This window comes from Halichoerus grypus, chromosome 14 (genome assembly GCF_964656455.1).
Source record: "Halichoerus grypus chromosome 14, mHalGry1.hap1.1, whole genome shotgun sequence".
NCBI classification, from domain to species: Eukaryota; Metazoa; Chordata; class Mammalia; order Carnivora; family Phocidae; genus Halichoerus; species Halichoerus grypus.
Genome location: NC_135725.1, coordinates 6339893 through 6366663, shown reverse-complemented (window position 1 = coordinate 6366663; position 26771 = coordinate 6339893). Strand labels below are relative to the sequence as shown.

Here is a 26771-nt window from a genome sequence, read left to right as displayed (position 1 = left end):
CAGGGAGCCCAACACGGGACTTGATCCCAGGACCCTGGGATCATGACCTGAGCCAAAGGCAGACGCTCAACCATCTGAGTCACCCAGGCGCCCAAAACCTAGATTTTTTGAAATCCTCTTTATCCCCTATTCCTCCATGGTGCAAGATCTGGGACACACAGATCTGGACCTTGCTGCTACTACTCTTCAAATATCAGACTATCAGCCATCATTAATAGTCCTTTCTGAATATGGTTATTCTTCTCTCCTCATCATTGGCCATTGCCTTGGTCAATGCTCCACATTCCTTGGGTACTTTTGGTATTCGTTGTTTTCATCTTCACCTTGCCCCTGCCATTATTTTGGCTACCCGTTCAGTACCCTTTTTAAATTCTTCAACCTCTCTACCTCAAATCTGTGTCTGTGTTAAATGAGTACACTTTGAATTCTGTAATCCCTTATAATAATCTTCCTTATGAAATATCAGACCCTGAATTCTCCCTGACTATAACTTTGTATTTTTAGTTTTTTCCCAACACATAAATCTTTCTTTGATATCTCTGTTATTGCCAGTGTCTTTGACCCTTTCTTCTTCCTGAAGCCTATTAGCTACCTTCTAGATTCAGCTCTCCCTTTTCCACACTGGGTAGACCTCCTGGTAGATCACTTAAATTCTACTTCCACTAATAGTCACAGTTCTCTCACCTTCCCTCCCTTGATGATGTGTTTTAGTTTCCCTGTCGTTTCCTCATATAGGAACAATAAAATTCTCAATTATTTTTTTCTATTTGTGTTTTCATCTCTCAAACACTGTGAGAACAAATCAGATATAAATGTTTATTATCTCTGTTGCAAATGGATTTCCAACATTGGCTGGTACTTAGGACTCTTTTTATAGGTAGTTCTTTTATTCTCCCTGATTTGATTTCTTCTGTGGTGCCAATTCCAAACATTCTCATTCCCTTCTGGTTTCCTGTCCTAAATCTGTTTCTTCACTCTCAGTGTTTGCCTTTATCTTCTTCCAAAAGAAAATAGAGGCATTCCAAATTAAAACAGTGAGATTGATTTGTGCCTATCAACTTGACAAAGATTTAGAAAAATTACAGTGTTTAGTGTTGGCAGGAATATGATAAAATTGACATTTTTTCCACTGCTATTAGAACTTAAGTCTGTGTCCTTTTCAAGAGAGCTTCTGCTGCAGCAGATATCAGGGGCCTTTGAAATGTCCCTATCCTTTGAACTGCTAATTCCACTTACAAGAAAATATCCTTAATAGAGATGTACACAGCTATTTATGAATATCATTGAAATGACATGAATGTATTTTTAAAACTTTTCTTAACGTTATATGTTTATATTTTCAATTTAAAAAATCAATACATTCATAATATACAGTAATTAAAAATAATGATTTCAAGAAATATACAATGGCATTGGAAAATAAATTTTATGGGCACTTCGTTAAGTAGGGGGAAAGAATATAAAACTCTGTTATTTCCCACTTGGGTTTTTTTTAAAATGTTTTGGAATAATTTCTTAATAAGGCAATATGAAATAGATATTTTATTATCCTCCATTTCAAGGAGGAGATAGCCGGTATTACAGAAGGAAGTAACTTGCCCAAGGTCCCAAAGAGAATAAGTGGTGGACCAAGATTCTAGCCCCAGTCATCAGACTCCAGAGTCCCAGGTCTTATCCACTTTACTATGTGGTCTTTGTAATTAGAGACTTAACTTTGAGACTAACATATGGTCTAGTTTTTTTTTAATTGACTTTTAAGTATATAACTGGAAATATAGTCACTTAGAATCTTGTAGCTCAAAGACTACATTGTTTTATTTTTTAGAAATGTAGTAATACCATAATATGCTAATTTGATTAATGCAAAAAACTAATACTTAATTTTAAATGTTATGTATCAACTTATCGATTCTATATAGACAATAAGTCTTAAATAAAAAGAGAGTAGATTTCTTTGAAGACTGACCTTTAAAAAAATGTGGGAACATCCCCATAGGCTAAAAATTTCTTCTTCTTCTTCTTTTTTTTAAAGATTTTATTTATTTATTTGAGAGAAGGAAGGGGGAGAGCCCAGAGGGAGAGTGAAAGGGAGTAGCAGACTCCCTGCTGAGCAGAAAGCCCAACATGAGGCTCCATCCCAGGACCCTGAGATCATGACCTGAGCTGAAGGCAGATGCTTAACCCACTGAGGTGCCTAGGTGCCCCTGAAATTTCTTCTTTCCTTGAGCAAATAAATCAACCTTGTATTAGTCTGCTCAGGCTGCCATAACAAAATACCATCACTGGAGGCTTGAAGAACAGGTATTTATTTCTTGTAGTTCTGGAGGCTGAAAGCCTACGATTAAGGTGCTGGCAGGGTTCAGTTTCTAGTGAGGACTCTCTTGCCTTCCATATGACCACCTTCTTGGCTGTGTCTTTACATGGCAGAGAGCTCTGGTGTCTTTTCCTCTTTTTATAAAGGCACCAGCCATGTCGGAATAAGGCCTCATCTTTATGATCTCATTTAGCCTTTATCACCTTTTCACTGGCCCTGTCTTCAAATACACTCACTTTGGGGGTTAGGGTTTTCTCGTAGGAATTTGGGGGGAGCACAGACATTCAGTGCATAACAGACCCTTCCTTGTTCCATCCAGCTCACTGTCAGTGATATCAAAGGGCATATTGTGAAGCAGCAAAGATCTTCCTGGAAGTTAGTGATAGAGATTTAGGAATTCCCTGACATGTCTCTTGGCTTATCTTAATAATTCATGTTCATGATTTGTTTAAATGCCTTTCTGAAGTAATTTATATTTCAGCCTGTTAATTTCTTTTGAAGAAATTAAATTTATAGATTTACTACCTACCTGTTGAAATATTATTTCCTTTTCTTATCCTAAAAGTTGCCTAATGTAAGTTTAGAGATACATCTGCTGATTCTAGCTACTGTATACTGAATCGTCTATATAATTTGAATTTATTAGTAATTTGTCTAGAAGACTTGAGATCTTTATCCTACTGTGATGTGTTTAGGGTAATTTTGGCAGTGTGGAGATGTGCCGGTATGACCCTCTACAAGACAACACTGGGGAGGTGGTGGCTGTGAAGAAGCTCCAGCACAGCACTGAGGAGCACCTGAGAGACTTTGAGAGGGAAATTGAAATCCTTAAATCCCTGCAGCATGACAACATTGTGAAGTACAAGGGGGTGTGCTACAGTGCTGGTATGTTGCCCATTGAAACCTGGTTTGAACTCAAGGTATGTCCTTGGCATCCTGGATAATGGAACCAATAAAATGTCTCAGGATCTGGACTTCTGTGCCAGTGCCCAAGGAAGAACCATTCATCTGCCTGGAGATCGTGCCTGAGATGCTGAGCTACAGCCACAGCAAGTCTGTGGCTTCTCAGTTCATCATTCTTTTCACTGAGGATGGTGGTTACCATGCTTGCTTAAGCTTACCAAGAGACTCTCATTTTTAAATAAACAAACTGTCTTTGCTCACATTTTCTATGAAAGTATTTTTTAAATTAGATACGTTTTTTTCAGTACAGATGAAGAGAAGGGAAATTTTCTCATCAGTTTATCTGGGTTTGCATAAAGGGTTACACAAGATTAAACCATAACTATTTTTTAAGCTTCCTTTCAAAACTTTTTGATTCAAAAAGCCTGTGTTCGTAACTACTACATCACTTAATTTATAATCAGGTTTTTTCATCTTAAGAGTTTATATATATCTTTAAGTCATTTATGTATGGTTGTTTCCTAATATTTTATCAGTAAAATATGGCAGAGTAAAACATTGTGTTCCCATTTGTATGTTAAAAGGTCGGCGTAATCTAAGATTAATTATGGAATATTTACCATATGGAAGTTTACGAGACTATCTCCAAAAACATAAAGAACGGATAGATCATAAAAAACTTCTGCAGTATACATCTCAGATATGCAAGGTACTTAATATCCTGGCTACTTGTTGTAAATAAAAAGAGCATGCTGAAGTAATTGTTACAAAGCCCTCTAGATTTTTTCTTAGATAATTAAGGTAGTATATAGAGGAAAGACCCACTTAAATTGTTTGTTTATAAAACTTAGCTGAAATAAAAATGTTATTTTATCCATAGGGCATGGAGTATCTTGGTACAAAAAGGTATATCCACAGGGATCTGGCAACAAGGAATATATTGGTGGAAAACGAAAACAGGGTTAAAATTGGAGACTTTGGGTTAACCAAAGTCTTGCCACAAGACAAAGAATACTACAAAGTGAAAGAACCTGGTGAAAGTCCCATATTCTGGTGAGTATATTTTAGTACAATAAAGTAAAATTTTAGAGCACAAACTTCAAACTTTATTTTTATTAGTATTAATAGTATGTCATTTATATATTTATAATAGCAAAAATTTATCATGCTTACATTGAGCTAAATGCATTTCATGGATTATCTCATCTAATCTTTATAACAACGTTGGAGAAGATATATTATTATCTCTATCTTGAGTATGAGGTAACTGAAGTGTAGACAGGTTAAATAGTTTGCTCAAGGTCATATGATCAATAAATGGTAGAATTAGGATTCAAACCCAGATGGTCTGTTCTCAGAATTTGTGCTTTTAAGCTTTCTTAGCCATGATGGTGATTTAACCTGTCATTGAAGGAACATTTTATAGCAATTTGAAGCTAAAGGTAATTTTTGATCTTCAATTAAAATTGTGAGTTGCAAGGAACATACAAACCTAATTTTTTATCTGGTATACATTGTTGTTTTATTGCTTTGTGCTTTGATGCAAAGTCTTCTTTTTTATGTCTTAGTTCATTTATGGTACATTTTGTTTTATAGGAATGAATTGCTGAAATTATATTTAAATGTTTAAATTTGGGATACATTCCAAATAGACTTTAATTCTGGTTTATTCATCTGAAATACTACTCTTAAGATTATGTTGTTTAAATCAGATGTTACTGTTAAGGGTTGGGTTTTGTTTATTTTAGTTAAGTGTATTTTATTAACATTTTGGGTTTCTGACTCAAAAGTTAGAATTACTAATACAAACACTATAACTGTCAACTTATAAATATTTGTCTGAGATTCATCAGAATTATTAGAAATATATAGATCATTCAGTTAGCTACCGCTAAGTTCATTGATCATCCTTATATGTTAGTTATCTTTTTTTTAAGATTCTATTTATTTATTTAAATGAGAGAGAGAGTGAGAGAGAGAGAGATCACGAACAGGGGGGAAGGGTAGAGGGAGAAGCAAACTCCCCAATGAGCAGGGAGCCCCGTACGGGACTCGATCCCAGGACCCTGGGATCATGACCTGAGCTCAAGGCAGATGCTTAACCGACTGAGCCACCCAGACACCCCGGTTAGTTATCTTCATTTATTTTGTATCTGTAAGTTTTACAACTTCTCCCAGCTATTATAAATTGTTAGTCTGGAAGGAAATTAGGTAAGAAAGCACCAGTGATTTAGAATAAATGGATTATTTACACAGAAGAATAATATATAATGGCATTGTGAATATTTTAAAGAAAAGTCCTTATCTCTTAGAGATGCATACTGAAATAATTATGTTTGAAATACTGTCCTGTCCAGAATTCACTTCCTCTAAATCCAGTGGAGTGGAGATGAGGAATAGTCCATAAAACAAGACAGGCGATGAATTTAACTAAGTGACATGTATATGGTTGTTTATTGTTCTCTAATTTCTGTATGTTTGAAATTTTTTGTAATAATAAAAACACTTTTTATTGGTGATAAATCAATAGCATTACCATCATCTAATTATTTTTAGGATATAAGTAAAACTAGAAAATAAGACACATCTAAACTTAACTATCTACTTTGGTTATATCCCCAGTGATACATGAATTTCATTCTTTTTTTCCAGAATGAGAAATTAAAGAAGTTAAGTGGAATTAACTAGAAATCCATAAAGCCTAGTTATATGAATTTCCAGTGATTTGGGCATCCTTAATGAATACACTTTAATAAACACTATTAAGTACCTATTGTTTCAAACACCATAGAAGGAACTTGGGATATGAAGATAGGGTCATGAATATCAGGAAGAAGAAAAAAAAAAGGAACTGTGCCCAGTTACTAGGAAGGCCAAACTAAAAGGAAAAGTTTGATGTGTCAGGCATATTCAGACAGGTCCACTACCCATTATCCCTTCCTTTTAACAGCTCATAGTTTAGGAGAAATCAAATGTATGGTCAACTCATTGTAATGTAGTATATAATTGCAAGAATGAAGAAGATGATGGGAAAACATAAGAATGCAAATAATTTTGCTGAGGGTTTAAATTAATCAGAGAAACGCACAACTAAGAAATGACATTTCAGGGGCACCTGGCTGGCTCAGTTGATTAAGTGGCTGCCTTTGGCTCAGGTCATGAACTCAGGGTCCTGGGATTGAGCCCCCCCCATGAAGCCCCCGCATCGGGCTCCCTGCTTAGCAGGGAGTCTGCTTCTCCCTCTCCCTTTGCCCCTCCTCCAGCTTGTGCTCTCTCTCTTGCTCACTCTCTGTCTCTCAAATAAATATATAAAAAATATATTTTAAAAAAAAAGAAATGACATTTCAACTATCGATTAATAGTTTACCAGGTAGAGAAGAGGAAAGGCATTCCATGAGGAGGGAGAAAACTTGTGTAAATAAGTAGATAGGAATGGAAGGAGTTTTGTTATAAGAATATTCATTTCTGTGAGTCCTTCTGAGATAAGTAGCAAAAAAGTATATAGTGATAGTACCATTAAAGTTTATCTGTTAGCTGGCAGTTTCATTAGATCCATTCTTTTTTCACTTTTATTGAAAACAAAGAATTAAACCACTTGATTTTCAAAAGAGAAATCATTAGAGTCATTCCTTTTCTCAGTTTCTGGGAAGTATACCAAAAGTTTTTCAAAAGTCTGACTTCATTTTTCAGTTGAAGTTAAGTATATTAAAATTGTGAAATTGTAAAATTAAAATTAAAAAAATAAATTGCAGAGCACATGTACAGAGGCATGTTTTAACAAAGCTAACAAAGCATATTCACCAGAGCACCTTTCTTTCAAGATTACTTCTTTTCTAATTTTAAATATACAGTTTCATGCCTAATTTTATATTTTTTGTTATAAAGAAAGCTTCTAAATTACATAAGCTTTGGGTCCTGTATTTCTCCCTGCATATCTGGAAATCACAAGGACAGTCAAGATAAACTTCAGAGTTTTATCTTTAAATTAATCTAGTATAATTTAATTTTATATTGTTATGAAAATAAATCATTTCTCATTACTTAGTTTATAATAAATAATACAGAATAAAATGTAGCTAAGATTATAACGTATGTAGTAAGGTATATGGTAAAAGGTCTAGTATTCCTTCAGTAAATGTCTTGGGGAGAGATAGGTATCAAACTCTGATATTTGACTTTGGAGAATTATTAAATAAGTTAGTATAAAAGTCAGAAATAACATTTTTATCATGATCAAAATTTTCCTGTGTATTTAATGGAAAAGAAAGCTATCTACTGCTAAAAACTAATCAGATAGGCAGTTGGTATATAGTTTTATATTATATTAGCAAGTATTAAATGTTTTATGTAATGTAATGAGGCTGACCAAATTTTGTATAAATATTTCAGAATATGAATTGATAAAATAGATTTTAACTGGGGGCACCTCGGTGGCTCAGTCGGTTAATCGCCTGACTCTTGATCTCAGTTCAGGTCTTGATCTTAGATTTGTGAGTTCAAGCCCCATGTTTGTCTCCACACTGGGTGTGGAGCCTACTTAAAAAAAAAAATTGATTTTAACTAATTAATTGAATAATGAACACTAGATCTGAAGTATGAAATGGAATGCATACGATTTTTATCCATGAGATTTAGCCATCATACTATTTTTTTTTAAAGATTTTATTTATTTATTTGAAAGAGCATGAGCAGGGGTGAGGCAGAGGGACAGAGGGAAAAGGAGAAGCTGACTCCCCACTGAGCAGGGAGCCAAAGGCAGGCACTTAACCAACTGGGCCATCCAGGTGCCCCTAGCCATAGTTTTAAGCAATTATAATTTCACTTCAAAAATCCTTGTTATCTATATTGCTTTTCTTGTTCAAAAGTGCTCTTTGTTTTAAGCTAACAACATGTTCCAGCATGTCCTAGGGGTTGGTATTAAGAAGGACTGAAGGAAAAATGCTTCTGCTAAAATATTTTAATTGTTGAAGCAGGCTTTGGGACTCATGGAGGACACTTATATACTCGTCTTGCTGTAGAGTATGCCTTGGAAAATCTGTAAATACCTGGGGTTACTCTTCACCTGGTTTGAAGACCTCTGTACTATACATGTGATAAGGATCTGACCCTAGATTGTTAACAGTGGTATTGGGTTAGGAGACTGATTTGATATATTCTAAAGGCACTTGATGGCTCATTAGCTACTGGATTGAAAGATGAGTCAAAAATAATTCTTAAGATTTCTACCTGAGAAGTAAGATAGATTGTTGATGCCATTCGTTGCGTAGGGAAAGTAATATAACCAGCAGGTTTTGGAAAAGTGGGAATGGAGTTCTCTTTACCACAACTTTAATATGGAAATGTTCAGTAAGTCAAAGCACAAAAGAAGGGTCAAATTTACAGTTATAAATTTAGGAGATGTTAGTATATAGGTGGACGAATACTATCTAATGGAAAGTGTTCGACAAAAAGGTAGAGGTCTGATAATGGAACCTTGGGAAACCCAAATTTAGAAGGTAGAGAAAAGGGAAAGTGTTGGGGAATTACAATTAGAAACGAAATCTCCTCCCAACCCAGAAAACCTCTGCACAAAGATAGAAGAGAAAGAAGAGTTTTATTACTGAATAAGCTTTAATCCTGAAAGTCATGGCATCACAAGCAATCTGCTAAGAGATTGCAAAGACAGAAAGAGATCTCACCCTTTTATATGGCCAGTCAGATTCAACCCATTACATAATGTTCTCAAGATAAACAGTAGCTAGTCCTCAAGTAAGAGGACTCAGCAGCACCCTTTGTCACACATAATTTATTCTAAGTTCACTTGGTAATTGGAGTGACCATCTGCGTTAGCTAATTGGCATTATCCATAGGAAAAACAGACTTCTCATATCTTTATGATAGGAGATAGTTTTGCAACTTGGGAGCCAAGGCACCTGCCAGAAGTTAAACTCTTACCTCCCACAAAAACTGGGAGGTCAAGGTGCTACTTGTTTGATGATTACATTCCGGAGAGATGGTTCCCAGGTTCTTGAGAAAGACATTCTTGGATCATAAAGCTGGCAAAAGGCTTTTATAAGCAAAAGCTTTTTTTTTTTTTTTTTTAAATATACATTTCAAAGAGACAAAGAATTTACAGTGAGTGGTAAGTTTCCTAAAGTAAATGCTCTAAGAAAAGAGGAGGAAGTCTTTTCCCTCATTTTCAACAGCGAGAATTATTTTTTTCTTTTTTGATTTGTATTTATCCTTACATGGGAGAGAGAAAACCAGCCTTGGAGATGAGGGGGGAAATTGTAGACAGTGCTTTCATGAAAACCGAAGGAAAAGACTGTTTTGCAAGTGTTGGGATAGAATGTCTTCAAGAAGGTTATATTCCATTTGTGAGATAAAACATACATTTAAAAATAACATACCTATGTGAAAAATTTTTTGAAACTAAATGTAAAAAATAGCCTGGCGAACTGTATAGTATGGACAATAAATGTTATAGAAATTCAGTAGCATGAGGTCATTAAGACCTTGAGTAGCAGAGAAAGATCTGTGGAAGTGAGGAAACTTAAATTGGATTTTGAAGGAGAGAGTAAATTTAAGTAAATCACATGTTAATCTCATTAGTCTAAAACAGATCTTTGTCACTGTCCTCTGTAATAAGGATAAACTTAGCAATGGAACCATGATATTCACAGTCCATTAGACAAAATCCTCCCTTGGATAGTGTTGATACTTGAATAGACAATGACACCATTTTCCCCTCTGACTTTCTGTTTTCTGTGTTTCCTGTCATAATCGCCCTCCTTCTGATGAACAAATTCTTTCTTTTATCTGTATAGCTTCAAGTCTTGTTTCAGTTTAGAAGCCATTTTTTTTTTCCTCTAGGAGACTTACCTCGATTCATTTAAAGCTTTAACTTGCAAAGAGCATTCCCCCACCCGCCCCCCAGTTCCTGGAAGGTACTTTGCAGTTAACTTTGGGGTTACTTACAAAGACAAAAATAAATGTTTTGGATTTGAGTTATCTTTGTGTGCCAGAGGTTCCCAAGACCACTCTCGGGTTTGATGACTCACCGGGAGGACTCATAGGGCTCAGCATACAGTCATACTCATGGCTATGATTCATTTCAGAGAAAGGTACAAAGCAGAATCAGTGAAGGCAAAAGCCATTTGGGGCAAAACCTGGAGGAAACCAAGCACGAAGCTTCCAAGGGTCCTCTCCCAGAAAAGTCACACGGGACACGTCAAATTCCCCCAGCCGTGAATCCTGACAGCATACTCTCTGCCTGGCATGTACCAAAATTCCAGACTCCCAGAAGGAAAGCAGTGTTCAGTATAAACCATATTGTTTGCAGAGACAGTTTAGGCCCAGTGAGCTACTCTTCTCACTTAGGGAACTGTGGCAACCACTCTGAAATCAAAGTTCCCAGGCATCAGGCAGTTGTCAACATTGCAAGCAAGGTTTTTGAGGATGGCAGCCTTGGGCCTGCTTATGATAACTCTTTTCTGTGTATACCCTGTCTTTTCAGTCCAGTGATTTTCAGGTAAAATCAAGAGTTGGCCTGTCAAGTAACTTTTTTTTTTTTAATGAAGTGTAGTTGGTACACGTTACATTAGTTTCAGGTGTACAACATTGTGATTCAAGAAGACTGTGTTACACTGTACTTCCTGTCACCAAACAGCCCTGTCACAGTTCAGGTAACCGTCTTATCAATGCTTTTCGCGTATTGCAGGTATGCTCCAGAGTCACTGACAGAGAGCAAGTTTTCTGTGGCTTCAGACGTTTGGAGCTTTGGAGTGGTTCTGTATGAACTTTTCACATATATTGAGAAGAGTAAAAGTCCCCCAGCGGTTAGTGTGCTTTTTATTTATTTTCGACTTTTCCTAACATGAGAAAAACTTTTTCCAAAGAGTAATAGTAAGCTTAGGACTCATTTTAGAGCCTCTTATTGCTTATTTGTAAGACAACATCCAACAAAGTAACACTAAACTTATTCATTAAATTAACTTGCATTTTTAAAAGGGAGGGGGTTGGAAAGGAAAACAAACAAGTAAATAAGTCAATAAAAGGGAGGGGGCTATATAGTCTCCTTATATTATTTTTAGTAACTAATAAATTTATTCATTCTAGAAATTATTGAAAAAGTTAAATGTTTAAAAATAATTTTCCCTGTTCTATCTAGAATTTTTTTAATGAAGGAAACCATGAAAAAGAAAATAAAAATCATCTCTAATTCATCTTCTTAAGATAACCATTTTAATATTGTATGTTTTCTTCCAGGCTTTTAAAAATTTTATATCTTTTATACAATAAAGGTCATACTGTATAGTTTGCTATCCTGCTTTTTCATTAACTACTATAGCATGGATATTTTACCTATATTAGTAAATATTTTCTACAAATACGACTTCTAACTTCCAGGTAGCATTTTATCATAAGGATATAATTTCTGGACGGTTCTTTTCCATTTTTCAGTCTTAATTTTAAGTAATACTTCAGTGAACATAGTGAACATCCTTACGTATAAATATTTATCTCATCACCTTAGAATGAAAGTGTAATTATAGATAAAAGATTATGAACTCTTTTAAAGGTTTTTGATTATCTCAAAATGCTTTCCAGAAAACTTGTACCAGATTGTACTCTCAATGATAGTGCATAAGAGTTTACATTTTACCATTTGTACCATTTGCCAGTATTGACCATTATATGTTTATGCGGTTTTGTCAAATTGATAGAAGTTATATTTATTTGATTTTAATTTGTACTTCTATTAGTGTGATTGAGTACATATTTATCGGATATTTGGAGTATATATATGTGTGTGCATTATCTCATTTGCCTTGCCCATTTTTATATTCATAATTTTCCTTACCTGCTTATAAGAACACTCTATAACTCTCTATAAATAAGCGATGTGTTCATCATAAATATTTCTCTAGCTTATAGTTCAGACTTTAATTTGAGGAATTTTTAACATATGAACATTTTCTCTCCATTGCATTTATGCTTAAATATGCATTCTGCATTATCTTTTTATTATGTCCTCTTTTACAGTCAACATTTTATTTCAGCTGAAATATAATATGATATGTTAAAACAATGAAAAAAAAGTAAATATGTTTTAGTTCGCTTATTTCGGGCCCTTCTCAGGGAATTTGTGCCAAGTATATTATAGTTATGGAAATGGCATGATGGGGGTTCCACATTCAATTGTCTTTTCTGAAATATGATTGAAAAGAAAGGTTTTGATGCCCAAAATAGTTTGTTCTTAAAAGGTCTCAAACATATAAGAAGACATACATAAACAAAATTTTTCACACTTACTAGAAGTTGGGAAAGCTGGTTCAATTTAAATATACCAAAAAAAAAAAAATCTCATTGAAAAGTGGGTTTGTATTACAGGAATTTATGCGTATGATTGGCAATGACAAACAAGGACAGATGATTGTGTTTCATTTGATAGAACTCCTAAAGAATAATGGAAGATTACCAAGACCAGATGGATGTCCAGATGAGGTAACCAAAAAAACCCCTTTTTTATCCACATTCATGAGGTGTTTTTATTTCCTTTTTACACAGGGATTTCAGGTCACTTTATGACATTTAATTTGCCGAGCTCTCAGATAAATAGCATCATCATATGACTGTGGATCTAGGCATAACCATGACATTTGCCTACATAGGAGAATTAAGTGGGAGTTCTCAATTCATGTCTTCCACCAATTAAAAGATGGCACTTTATGTTCATTGTAATTGTTTTATTTTCTCTTTTCTAGATTTATTTGATCATGACAGAATGCTGGAACAATAATGTCAATCAACGCCCCTCTTTTAGAGACCTAGCTCTTCGAGTTGATCAAATAAGGGACAACATGGCTGGATGAAAGAAACGAACTTCACTCTGAGACCAAAATAGACTTACAGAACAAAGTTTTGTATTTCACATTACTGTGGACTATTATTACATATACCATTGTTATGTATATCATGATGCTAGCCAGCAAAGATGTGGAAATATCCATTCAAAACTTTCAAAGTTTAGTGAGTTTTTCTTCATGAGGACATCAGTGAAAAGACTTGATGAAAGTCCTTAGCAAAGAATTTTGTAAAAAGTTTTACAAACCTAATCAGTCAGTTAACATAACTTTTCTTTGGCAAAAGAAAATAATAGGCTTTTTTTCAACTCAGAATTTTGAAAGATGAAAAAATTGTAATGTAAATTTTGCAATGTTGAAGATGCACAGAATATGTATGTACAGTTTTTACCACAGTGAATGTATAATACCTTGGCATCTTGTGTGGTGTTTTACACAAGGGCTGGTATTCATTGGTAATGTTTCCTAATTTTTCCATAGTTGATATACAATAATGTCACTATACAAATTATGATGCTCAGAGAATTGAATAAGCACCTTGTGTTCCTGTTCATCTGTATCACTGGCCAGCAATATAAGCAGATGTACACTTTTAGCTTGTAGTTCTATGTACTGTAAATATTTTTCAAAGCAAAGGGAACAAATGTTTAGTTTCATTTGTATAGGAAATTTCCCTGACCCTAAAGAATACATTTTGAAATGGAACAAGTTTACAAAGATATAACACAATCTATTTTCTTATTTGTCTCCCTTGTATCTGTTTGTGGTGAATATGTTTTTAAAATAGAACTATCTCCAAATTTTTCTAAGACTACAGTGAATAGTTTTCTTTTAAAATTTTGAGATTACAAATGCCAGGAATATTGTCATCCATTTAGCTGTTGGCTGCTAATAAGATTTTCAATCCCTGGGACCTTTGGTCATGCATTAAATTTAAGCGTAAGCCATAAAATAGATTGTTTTTTAAATGTATGTGCTTATTAAAGATGCATAATAGATTAGGAATTTTTTTCTAAAGAATATATATTTTAGGGGTTTCAGAAATCTCTTGCAGTCATAGAAAATATTTCCTTTTGTTAGATTCTCAAATACAAGGGAGAAATGAGGATAAATTGGTGAAAAAGTATGCTTGTTAATTTTATTCAAGAATGCCAGTAGAAAATTCATAATGTATGTCTTTAAGACGAATGAGAGATACATATTTTCAATTAAGTATAAAGAGTTATTTGTTGTTATGTCCTTTGTTTTAGTGCTATTCCAAAGTGGAAACCATACCTAAAATATGGTGGTGGGGGGTTGTGTGTGTTATTTATACAAAGTTGAAAATACTTAGTATTTCAGTTAAAAAGAAAATAGTTTATTTTCAGTGGTATATGCTATTTTTTTAAACTTGTACTTAAAACTTTTGATTATCTATTTTTTTGGAGCTGGCTTTGAAATGCAAATTATATAAGAAAAAATTGCCTCACACATAAAATTTGAGATTTTTTGGTTGGAAGGAAGGAAAGGGAAGAAATGCTTTTTACATTATCTTTAAAGCATTTCAGTAGTTACCAAATGCAGTAAGCATCTAAAATGATAGAATATTAGATTTTAAATAAGATTTCTGATATTTTAATGAAAGTTGAATATAATTTTTATTTAATTTGTGGACTCCTCAAGGATCTGTATACATAATGCAATTAAGAGATCTTCCGTGCTGCTACTTTTCAAGTCAAAAGTAGCATATTGTACAATATGCTTGATTTCAGAAACTTAAGTACTTAAAAAGCAGATTTTTAAAGGTTTATAACGTTTTGTTTGTTTTTAAAACAAAGGTATTAATTAGTTTGCTTAAATTTTTTTTCTCTTAATGTTTCAGTTTTTAGTTTTAGGGAAAATAATCCCACATAAACATTCTGAAGTTTTTAGAGTGGGATGACTACCTTATTGTAAAATTCCTAAGTTTGCAAGAGAATTATTATTCATGAAGATTTGCAATGTTTTAAATTTTTACTCTGACTGTGCATAAAAAGAAGTTAAGCTGCAGCTGTTCAGTTGGTTCTGCACAAGAAATAGGTAAGTCATTATGTACCAGTTAATGCCAAAGTGTTTCTTCAAATTAATATTCTTTAGAAATGAGGGTAAAGATTTTCTTAGAATTCTGTAATTCTGTAAATATTTCAGTACATTAAGTTATATAATCTTTATATAAATAATGCTCCTCATCCATGGCTACTTGGGGAAACAGTCACTTTCACATGTTACCCATATAGACGCTGCCAGTTGCACTATAATTTGCTGTGGAAAGGTGTTTTCTTACAACTTAAGACTTATGCTTTAAAGTCAAGTGAAATTTTTATCACAAATATTAACTTCTGATATTTAACTTTTATTTAAATACTTTTATTGTGGAGTAGAAATAAGAAAGTACCTACAGTTCCATACCTGGGGAGCCATTCTCCGTGGGAGTAGCATTATGTGGTCCGCTTATTGAGACTGTGTTATTTTCTTTATTGTGCCTTTAGCATGTTTCCACAAAATTGAAATATTGGTATAATAAATATTCAGAAGTTACTTTCTTTTTTATTGTCACCTAACCAAGGAAGTGTGGGGGGTTATACACACTGATACAGGGATATGCAGAGAAAGCCTTTTGTAAAAAATAGTGAACTTATCTTTTGATTTTTTAAAGAAGCGCTTCCTAAGATTGTTAACAACTCATGTGCTCTTTATGAACATCGTTGTATCCACTCCAGTTCTGGTATTTAAATTATTTCTAATGAAAGGGTTTTTTTTCTAATTTTTCAGTATAACTTATTACAGATCTTTCAGTTTGCTGTATTAGAATAAATAATAACAGTAAGTATAAGTCAGCAGGATTATCCAAACAAAAGACTAGGTTATATGTGATAAGCCTCATTTTATTTAAGAAAAAAAATATCAGAGTATGGATCTGAGAAAATTCTTCATGTTTACTCACAGATTTGGGTTGGCTCTACTTAATTTCAAGATAATTAGCACTAAGTGTTTCATGATGCTGACAGGAACATTTAGAGAGATTTCAGAACGACAAAGAAGAGAATTTAAAAACTTTCATATTAATCAAATTCATGTAATATGCATATCAGATAGCCTTTAACTTTTAATATGAATCAAATTTTTAGTAAAGTGTACATTATATCCTAAATATTAAAATATTTAATTTTGTAATCTTACCAATTTTGTTTTACTTTATTACAGTATGTTGTCTTTTAGATTAAGAAGTTAATTTCTATTGTACTTAATGCCATATGGGATTGCTTGGTTGGTGCAGGCCCTAAAATACTGTTCTTTTTCAGTCTTCCAAATTTTTAAGGAAATGCCTTATCTCCAACTGAAACACCAGTCTTGTAAAGTTGTTAATGGTCATTATTCCATCATAAGTCCTTTCTTTGCATAGCAAATTGCTTAACATCTTATTTTTGAACTAACTGTAGCAGGTTTATACTTATAAGAGCATTAAAAGATCTTTAAGAGTCCCTGTTCCAGTTATCCATATTCTTAGATTTTTGTAAATGGTTTTAATTTTAATACTTGCCTGGGAAGCCCGCCTGTAGATGCTCTTTATTGGGGTCAAGCAGGTCACCTTTGAGCAGTGTGAACAGAAGCTTAGCTTTTAGATCTGTCTGTTCGTAAATAATAATAAATAGAGCAAAGATGGCATAACAGGTATTTCAGAGGCAGCAGGCGGCTGAGAAGGCAGGTTATCGGTTGCAGATGGTAGGACATTATCAGAACAAGTACTAGGAACACAAATGAAAGTATGCAATAGAAAGATTTTTTGATCAATTATCCTTTCCAGTACAGTTGTATATATAGATGAAAATGTTTAGATGCTTTTCACACACACACACACAAAAGATAGTTAAATGGATAGTATTTTTAATGAATAAGTTTAGGTTCTTTTATCTTTTTTATTTTTTAGTTTAGGTTCTATTAGTTTTTAATTTTTTGAAAAAGGATTTATTTAAGAGAGAAAGAATCAGCAGGGGAGAGGGGAAGGGGGTGAGGGAGGGGGTGAGGGAGAAGCCGACTTCCAGCTGAGCAGGGAGCCCAATGGATGCAGGATTCAATCCCAGAACCCCAGGATCTGACCTGAGCCCAAGGCAGATGCTTAACCCCAGTTTAGGTTCTTTTAAATGCTTGGAGTATATATGAATCTCAGAGTATGAATTTTCTAGTAGCATGTAGTATAAGATTGTGAGTCAGAATTTATTTACTGAAATTAAAAATATTAGAGAGGGCGCCTGGGTGGCTCACATGATTCAGCATCTGCCTTCGGCTCAGGTCATGATCCCAGCGTCCTGGGATCGAGTCCCACATCGGGCTCCCTGCTCCTTGGGAGCCTGCTTCTCCAAACTCTGCCACTCTCTCTCTGTCTCTCATGAATAAATAAATAAAATCTTTAAAATAAAAATAAAAATAAAAAAATAAAAATATTAGAGATTAAGGAAATCGTAGAGAAGGGAAAAGGGAGGTAATACAAAGACAGTTGAGAACCATTGCTCTAGAGGGCACTCATATGGACGTGGGCCACACCAGCACGACCTCAGGAATGACCTCATGAAAGGGCACATATGTCAGTGTCAGAACAGTGAGCGTATGAGGTCTGTAAGCAAGTATTCCAGGTACTGTAGCTGAATTAAGAATTAGCTGACGTGTAATCTTTCTGAAAAGTCATCTGATTGTAACCTCTCTAGAATTTAAAGGTTTTTTCTTAACAGAAAGAAATTGGGTCTCCTTTAGTGGAGATAAATCCCTGAGTACCATTTTGTTGTCTTTTTTTACATTTTGCAATAAATAAGATTAAATAATCCTCTCAAAAAACTTAACAGGGTATTTTGATAATATGCACCATATTAACAATTTGCTTCTTGGTCAGACAAGGAGATAATAAAGTACTTTTTGGTATTAAAACCATGTCCTATTACTATATATTAAAGTCAAAAATAAAATTTCCACAGAGAAAAAGGAAAGAAACAAGCAATGCCAAGTAAAGATCATATTTATTCTATGAAATTTACCCAGAAGACAAAGTGCTCATGTTTGACAGAAAAATGCTACAGTGTCTGGTCTGGTCCGCTTTGTTAGCCATCCTGTTGGGTGTAATGTGCTCTAGCAATGTGCTTTTGATTTGCGTTTCACTATAATGACGAATGATGTTGGTTATCTTTTCATGTGCAACTTACTGGCCGTTTGTGTATCTTTGGGGAAATGTCTAAGTCCTTTGCCCATTTTTAAAATTGAGTTTTGTGTTGTTAAGTTATAGGAGTTCTTTTATTCTGGATATTAACCCCTCAGCAGATACATAACTTGCAAGTATTTTTTCCCATTCTTTGGGTTACCATTTTACTCTGTTGATTTGTGTCCTGTGAAGCACAAAAGTTTTCAATTTTGATGTATTCCAATTTATCTCTTCTTTTGGTGTCATATCCAAGAAATCATAGCCAAATCCAGTGTTGTGAAGCTTTTTCTCTATGTTTTCTTCCAAGTATTTTATAGCTTTGGCTCTTACATTTATGTCTTCAATCCATTTTGAGTTCATTTTTTCATATGGTGTAAGGTAAGGGTCCAACTTCATTTTTTTCCATGTGGATTTCCAGTTTGCCCAGCAACATTTGTGGAAGAGTGTCCTTTCCCCATTGAATGATCTTGGGGCACCCATGTTGAAAAATCATTTGACCATATATGTGAGAGTTTATTTCTGTTTTATTCCAATAGTCTATATGTTTGTCTTTATGCTGGGACCATACTGTATTGATTACTAGTAGTTTTTGCAGTAAGTTTTGAAATCAGGAAGTGTGAGCCCTCCAACTTTGTTGTTCTTTTTCAAAATTGTTTTGTCTTTTTGTTGTCCCTTGAGATTCCATGTGAATTTTAAAATGGGTTTTTCTACTTCTGCAAAAAACTAGATTTTTGCAGATCTTGGGGTTTTAATAGGGATTGCATTAAATCTGTATATCACTTTGGGAACAGGTAGTACCCTCTTATGTGGATGATCTCATTTTATCTGTAGAATTGGTAGGTACTATTATTTTTCTCATTTTAAGTGTGTGGAAACTGAAGTTTAGCAATATACAATAAATTCCAAGTCCCCCGTGTAGAACGAAGAGATGCTGCAATGTGGACACAGGCAGTCTGACTCCAGTGCCAGAGTTGATAACCGTTTCCCTATGTTGCCGTTCACAGCTCTGGCCGTGCACATAGAAAGCAGCAATAAACTTAGATAAGCCTTCTGCAGTGATCCATGGTTATATTGTCCAGGTGGCAAGATGACAAAATCATTTCAGTTCCCAGTAGAAATTATTTGAATATATTTTTAGTTGTGTTGCTACACATCCTATGCTCCAAACAAAAGGATTTAAGTGGAAAACAATTTGATAAAATATAGAAAGTAAGTCTTTGTGGAAGGAGCAGCGTAAGGGACCATAATGCCTTTTCCTAGATGTTGAGGGAAAGTTGAAAGTAAATGAATTTTTTTGAAAGTTTGGACTGGATGACCTTTGCCTTTGAGAGTACTCTGCCAAAAGACAAGGAAGTAGTATTTAAATTGTACACTTTCAAGTCTAGACATACCTTTGGTTGCTTGAGGAACTGAACCATGTTTTCCAAAATCATCATAATACTTGCTTCATGAAGGAGGATTACTGGAGTGTGAGAAAAGAATCAGAGATTTAGATGAAACCATTTTGTAGCTGGGGAAGCTAAATCCAAAGCAGTTACCTTAACTTGCCAATGTCACGGATCTAGTCAGGAGCAAAGCCAGACTAGAGCCCAGGTCTTTTGACTCTGATTGATGCTTATTATACTCAATGTGCTGAATTACCTTATTCTTAAAGAAATGTGCCAAGGTTATAAACAAACCATAAACTTATTTAATCTTTTAACAAATCTTTTTTTGAGGACCTACACAGAACAAGGCACTATGCTGAACATTGTTGGTGAACAAAAATGTTCAGATGTATCCTCAACGGATTTTTAATTGAGAAGGGACCAAGAAGTATCTAGCATTAAAAAGACAACTTGCAAATATATCTAGGGAAAAACCCCAGAACAGTAAGTAGCAGCACATCTCTAAAAGGATGTTACGCTGATGAATTTGCAGTACAGGGATATAAGTGGTATGTAAAAAAATGAAGCCGCATCAGTTATATATATGATACAGCAAATAGATATTTAATATATTTGAATCAAATCAATAGCCTGGGAAGTGTTAACCTACAACCAAGGCTGCAAAACTGTTTTTGTATCATGGTGAATGATCCTGAGAATTACACCAAGTAAAGCCATATGTAAATACTATTCACAGCTAGCAGTTCAAAACTCTCAGGCAGAACTTACCATATTTTCTCCACAAAACAGCCTCCCTTCTTAATGTACTTAGTCATAATAATGACACCACAATTCCCTTAAGTCATCAGAGCTCAGAACCCCTGAGTAAAAACCTTTGATTATGGTTTTCAAGCTCTTTCTATTTTTCCTTCTCACTGTCTCCTTCACCAATCTCTTCTTTTGTAGTCCCTTATAAATAACTTCATGTTTAGACTATCATAATAACCTCATTAGTCTTCCTATCTTCTCTCAGTCCTGCATGTCACTGTCAGGTCATTCTTCCCATAGCAAAGTTTTAACCATATCACTTTTCTGCTCAAGCTTTATACCTCTCCCCATTTCCTGTAGCATGGAGTCTAACACCCCAGACTGTCACCAGACACAGAGGCAGAGCCATATTTTAACATCAAAAGGGAGTCTGATGTAGGGCTTGCCGTAGTGGTTGGAGAGGAAGAAAGTACCCCCCCCCCCTTAAAGACACTATCCTTTGACCACCTTTCCACCTGTCTCCTGGTATTATTTTCACACTGCTTTCACTACCATCTTTTTGCCATAATGTTTTTTTTCTTTTTTAAAATTTTTTATTTAAATTCAATTTAGTTAACATAGAGTGTATTACTAATTTCAGGGGTAGAATTTAGTGATTCATCAGTTGCATACAACACCAGTGCTCATTACATCAAGTGTCCTCCTTAATGCCCATCACCCAATTACCCCATCCCCCCACCCATCTCCCCTCCAGCAACCCTCAGTTTGTTTCCTAGAGTTAAGTGTCTCTTATGGTTTGTCTCCCTCTCTGTTTTCATCTTATTTTTCCTTACCTTCTGCTATGTTCATCTGTGTTGTTTCTTAAATTCCACACGTGAGTGAAATCATATGGTATTTGTCTTTCTCTGACTTATTTTGCTTAGCATAATACCCTCTAGTTCCAGCCATGTCGTTGAAATTGCAAGATTTCATTCTTTCTGATGGCTGAGTAATATCCCATTGTATTTATATACCACATCTTCTTTATCCATTCATTTGTTGATGGACGTCTGGACTCTTTCCATATTTGGGCTATTGTGGACATTGCTGCTATAAACATTGGGGTGCATGTGAACCTTCAAATCACTATGATTGTATCCTTTGGATAAATACCTAGAAGTGCAATTGCTAGGTCATAGGGTAGTTCTATTTTTAACTTTTTGAGGAAACTCCATACTGTTTTCCAGAGTGGCTGCACCAGTTTGCATTCCCATCAACAGTGGAAGAAAGTTCCCCTTTCTCCTCATCCTTGCCAACACCTGTTGTATCCTGAGTTGTTAATTTAAACCATCCTGACCAATGTAGGTGGTATTTCATTGTGGTTTTGATTTGTATTTCCCTGATGCCGAGTGATGTTGAGCACTTTTTCATGTGTCTGTTAACCATTTGAATGTCTTCTTTGTAGAAATGTCTGTTCATGTCTTCTGCCCATTTCTTGACTGGATTTTTTGGGTTTTGGGTGTTGAGTTTGGTAAGTTCTTTATAGATTTTGGATACTAGCCCTTTATCTGACATGTCATTTGCAGATATCTTCTTCCATTCCATAGATTGCCCTTTAGTTTTGTCGAATGTTTCCTTTGCTGTGCAAAAGCTTTTTATCTTGATGAAATCCCAATAGTTCACTTTTGTCTTTGTTTCTCTTGCCTTTGGAGACGTGTCTAAGCAAGAAGTTGCTGCAGCCAAGGTCAAAGAGGTTGCTGCATGTGTTCTCCTCTAGGATTTTGATGGATTCCTGTCTCCCATTTAGGTCTTTCATCCATTTTGAGTCTAGTTTTGTGTATGGTGTAAGAAAATGGTCCAGTTTCATTCTTCTGCATGTGGCTGTCCAATTTTCCCAACACCATTTGTTAAAAAGACTTTTTTCCATTGGATATTCCTTCCTCCTTTGTCGAAGATTAGTTGACCATAGAGTTAAGGGTCCATTTCTGGGTTCTCTATTCTGTGTCTTTTTTTGTGCCAGAATCATACTGTCTTTTTTTTTTTTTTTAAGATTTTATTTATTCATTTGAGACAGAGAGATACAGAGAGCATGAGCAGGGGGAGAGGCAGAAGCAGGCTCCCTGCTGAGCCAGGAGCCCAATGCGGGACTCCATCCCAGGACCCTGGGATCATGACCTGGGCCGAAGGCAGATGCTTAACCATCTGAGTCACCCAGGTGCCCCAGAATCATACTGTCTTGATTGATTACAGCTTCGTAAATACAGCTTGAATTCTGGCATTGTGATGCCTCCAGCTTTGGTTTTCTTTTTCAACATTCCTTTGGCTATTCGGGGTCTTTTCTGGTTCCATACAAATTTTAGGTTTGTTTGTTCCAGCTCTGTGAAAATTGCTTGATGGTATTTTGATAGGGATGCATTGAATGTATAGATTGCTTTGGGTAGCATAGACATTTTAGCAATGTTTCTTCTTCAAATCCATGAGCATGGAATGTTTTTCCATTTCTTAATGTTTTCCCTAATTTCATTCCTAAGTGTTTTATAGTTTTCAGAGTACAGGTCTTTGGTTAGGTTTATTCCTAGGTATCTTACGGTTTTTGGTGCAATTGTAAATGGGATCAATTCCTTCATTTCTTTTTCTTCTGACTCATTGTTAGTGTATAGAAGTACACCTGACTTCTGTGCATTGATTTTACATCCTAGGACTTCCAGTACTATGTTGAACAACAGTTTTACCATATTCTTAACAACTGTTATGTCAACATACTTTAAATTATTGAAAAAGTACCACTTTTCAGGAGAATTATGCCCAGGAGGGATAACTCTCTCTGCTCCCCTTATAAACCAGGCTTCTGTCATTCCAAGACCTTCAACATGGGTCCTAAACTGCCTTACCTAGATTTATTTCTTCTTATTCCTCAACAGTAACTTTCCAATCCAGCCAAACTGGTTTATTCACCATTCATTCCCTGAAAGTATCTTGTAGATTAGCCTAGAGAGGTATGGATAGAAATGGAAAGAAGTAGAAACAGATCCGACTGATGGATTGGATGGGAGGTGTGACAGAAAGGAACAAATCAAGGATGTTTCCTTGGTTTTGGTTTGATGGATGAGCTATTTACTTATGGAGGAGGAAGGAGTTTAGACAGAATTCCAGAGATGCCTATTATATTTCTAAGAGAGCTGTCACATAGGTAATCAATTAAAATAATGGATATAGTTAAGGTAACTTAAAGTGTTTTTTAGAGAAAGGAAGCAAATAGAGGATCAGGTTTGGAGACAATCTAACATTTAGAGGTTAGATAAAGGATGAGTCAGCAAAGAAACAGTGATCAGTGAAAGAGGAAAACAAGCAGAGTGGAGTTTCATGAAAGCAAGAGAAATGTGTTTTAAGTGGGAAAAGTGGTCAATCTTTTTTTTTTTTTTTTTTCAAGAGAGAGGTAGGGAGGGGCAGAGGGAAAGAGAATCTTAAGCAGGGGGCCTCCATCTCACAACCCTGAGATCATGACCTGAGCTGAAGTCAACAGTCGGACGCTTAACTGAGCCTCCCAACTGCTCCGTGGTCAATCATTTTGAATGTTATTTACTGAAGCACTAAGTAATAGGAGCTTTGTTCACTGTAATTGGCCACAGTGAATTGATGGTAAATTCAGTATAGGTGGAGGACAGCTTCCAGACTGGATTGGGTTGAAGAGGTTATAAGGTTGGTAAGGAAATAAAGACAGTAAGTGTAGATTACCATTTGAGAAGTTTTGCCATGAAAGGGAACAGGAAAATAAAGTGATAGTGGGCAAGAAAATATGATTCTTGGTTTTTATTTGGGAGATATTACATCAAGTTTATATGCTGATGGAGTGAGCCATGAGAAAAGAGAAAGACTGATGGGGTGCAAATTATAAAGGGAGGAAGATTTTGAATGGGATCCAGAGCACAAGAGAGAAATGAGTCCTTAATACATCAGGGACCCTTCTCCATTTATAACGAGGGAAGATGGTAAAATGCAGTAAATACAGGTAGGTTTGTAGATTTGATAGTAGAAACATGAGAGCATTTTGCTGTGATTAACTCTGTATTCTACTTAACTTTGAAGTGAAATTACTACGCAAAACTGGTAATTTGATGGTACACCCATGTCTGGTTTGATTACTGTATTTTTTTAAAGAATTATTTATTTATTTTAGAGCATGTGCACCGGAGTTTGGGGGGTGCAGAGGGAGAGAATCTCAAGCAGACTCCCTGCTGAGTGTGGAGCCCGATGCAGGGCTCAGTCTCACGACCCCTGAGATCATGACCTGAGCTGTAGTCACGAGTCAGACACTTAACTGACTGAGCCACCCAGGTGCCCCTTTTCTTTCTTTTTGATTTCCTTGAAAGATAATTGGGATGAGCAGAGCCATTCATCCCCCATCTTCCACTGCTGCTCTCCTCCTTCATTCCACTTCTTCTCCTACCCCAGTGGCCATGGCCATTCTTGGCATCCCCTATGAGTGATGGTATCTCATCATGGCAGACCATAGAGATAATGAGCTTCAAGGCTATCACAAGAAAAGATGGGGGAGCACAAGAAGATCAACTACTGTCTTAAACAGTTAAGGGAACAATTGAAAGAACTTACCAATCAGTATGAAAAGTCTGAAAATGATCCAAAGGACTACAATCACCCAAATCTGGGCAAACTGTTTATGAAGTACTTAAGAAGGTAACTGAAGAAAAATTCGTTGTTAAATGAACGAAGATATGTTGTCACTTGTCATTGTCAGCTTGAAAAAAGTAAGCTGAGGTCAGGAACAAGAGTTGTTTTGCCTGATTACATTGATATTTGCCAAGATCCACTGGTTTACAACATGTCTCATTAAGGACATAGGGAATATTTCTTTTTGTGAAGTGGAGGGGTTATCAGAACAGATCAGAGAATTCAGAGGTAATAATAGAACTACCTCTTAAAACCTAGAATTATTGCATTATAGGGATATCTCCAAAAGGCTGTTTGTTATATGGGCCAATAGTTAAGAAAAACAATAGCAAGAGCTGCTGTTAACCAACTGGAATACAATTTCTTAAATGTAGACCAGTACATTGGTGAAAGTGCTCATTTGATCAGAGAAATGTTTACACCAGGAATCATCAGTCATGCATTATTTTTATGGATAAAAAATGATGCCATTGGTGGATACTGGTTTCCTGGAAGTACTTCAGCTGATAGATTCAGAGGACTTTATGGAGTTACCCAAATGGATGGATATGATACTCTGCACAGTTAAAATAATCATGGCTACAAACAAGCACAGTGGATCCTGCTTTGCAGTCTCCAGATAAATAGAGAAGATACACTATCTATAAGCAAGGTTAAATAGATTAGTAGAAGCATTTACGAAGCCTTCAGATGGCTCTAATGGAGCAGACCTGAAAAATGTTGGCACTGAAGCAGTGCAGTTTACATATTCACAATCCATGCTGCTCATGCGTTTGTAGTATAGAAAGACTTAATGAAAGCAATCAGAAGTAGCTGATTTAAGTAGCTGGAGTCTAAATTGGACTACAAACCTGAATTCTAAGAAGCTAGAATATAAAGTGAACTACAGATTTTTGATGGCTACCTGACACATTGGCTTAATGTAAAAATCAGTTGAAAATGTATGCAATGGCAATAATCTTATTAAATGTGTATGAATAAATTTAAAACAAAATAATAAAAAAGTATTGTGTGGTTTGTAATAGATGTAGAAGTAAAAAATATAGCACAAATAGAAAAGACAAGAGGGGGAAATTAAGTATACTGTGACAAGATCTTAAACTGCTTGTGAAGTGATATAATATTATTTGAAGGTTATCTGTGATAAAGATGCATATTGTAAACCCTAGAGTAACCACTAAATATCAAAATTAAAAATTAAGAGAAATAGCTAATAGCTAACTAATAGAAGTGATAAAATGGAATTATTAAAAAAAAAAAAGTCAACCCAATAGAATGCAAGGAGAAAAAAGAACAGAGATCAAATAGGACAAATAAAAAATAGCAGGAGTATAGATTTAAACCCAAATCATATTGATAATTATATTAATCAATGATCTAAACATTCCAAAAATATTTTTTCAAATGTAATGAAAAGGCAAGAACTCAAGTATTTGCTGTTCACAAGGAACCAACTTTAAATATAAAGATGAAGATAGGCTAAAAGTAAAAAGGTGGAAAAGTCATATATAATGGAAACCCTAATCAGTAAGTTGGGAATGGCTGTATTAATATCAGGAATATTACCAATGATAAAGGGAGACATAATAACCAAAAGCAATTCATCAAGAAGACATGCCATGCACATAGTATCAGTATTTTGATATACATGAAATAGAATTTAAAAGGATAGACAAATACACGATTCCAGACATTTCAAC

The 26771-nt window shown here is 35.0% G+C and overlaps 1 protein-coding gene and 1 pseudogene across 2 annotated transcripts in view; both read left to right on the top strand.

The window, feature by feature from the left end:
• The window catches only part of JAK2 (Janus kinase 2), a 151363-nt gene extending 135745 nt beyond the window's left edge, over positions 1–15618 (top strand). For both annotated transcript variants that reach the window (XM_078061495.1, XM_036101216.2), the window contains exons 20-25: positions 3010–3199; positions 3802–3926; positions 4098–4270; positions 10917–11034; positions 12590–12703; positions 12964–15618. In XM_078061495.1, coding sequence (XP_077917621.1) covers positions 3010–3199; positions 3802–3926; positions 4098–4270; positions 10917–11034; positions 12590–12703; positions 12964–13071 — 828 coding nt within the window. In that variant the 3' untranslated portion in view covers positions 13072–15618. The remainder of the gene's footprint in view (positions 1–3009; positions 3200–3801; positions 3927–4097; positions 4271–10916; positions 11035–12589; positions 12704–12963) is intronic.
• A 1492-nt stretch (positions 15619–17110) lies between these two features.
• LOC144380040 (26S proteasome regulatory subunit 10B pseudogene) lies at positions 17111–26075 on the top strand (annotated as a pseudogene).
• Positions 26076–26771: the final 696 nt, after the last annotated feature.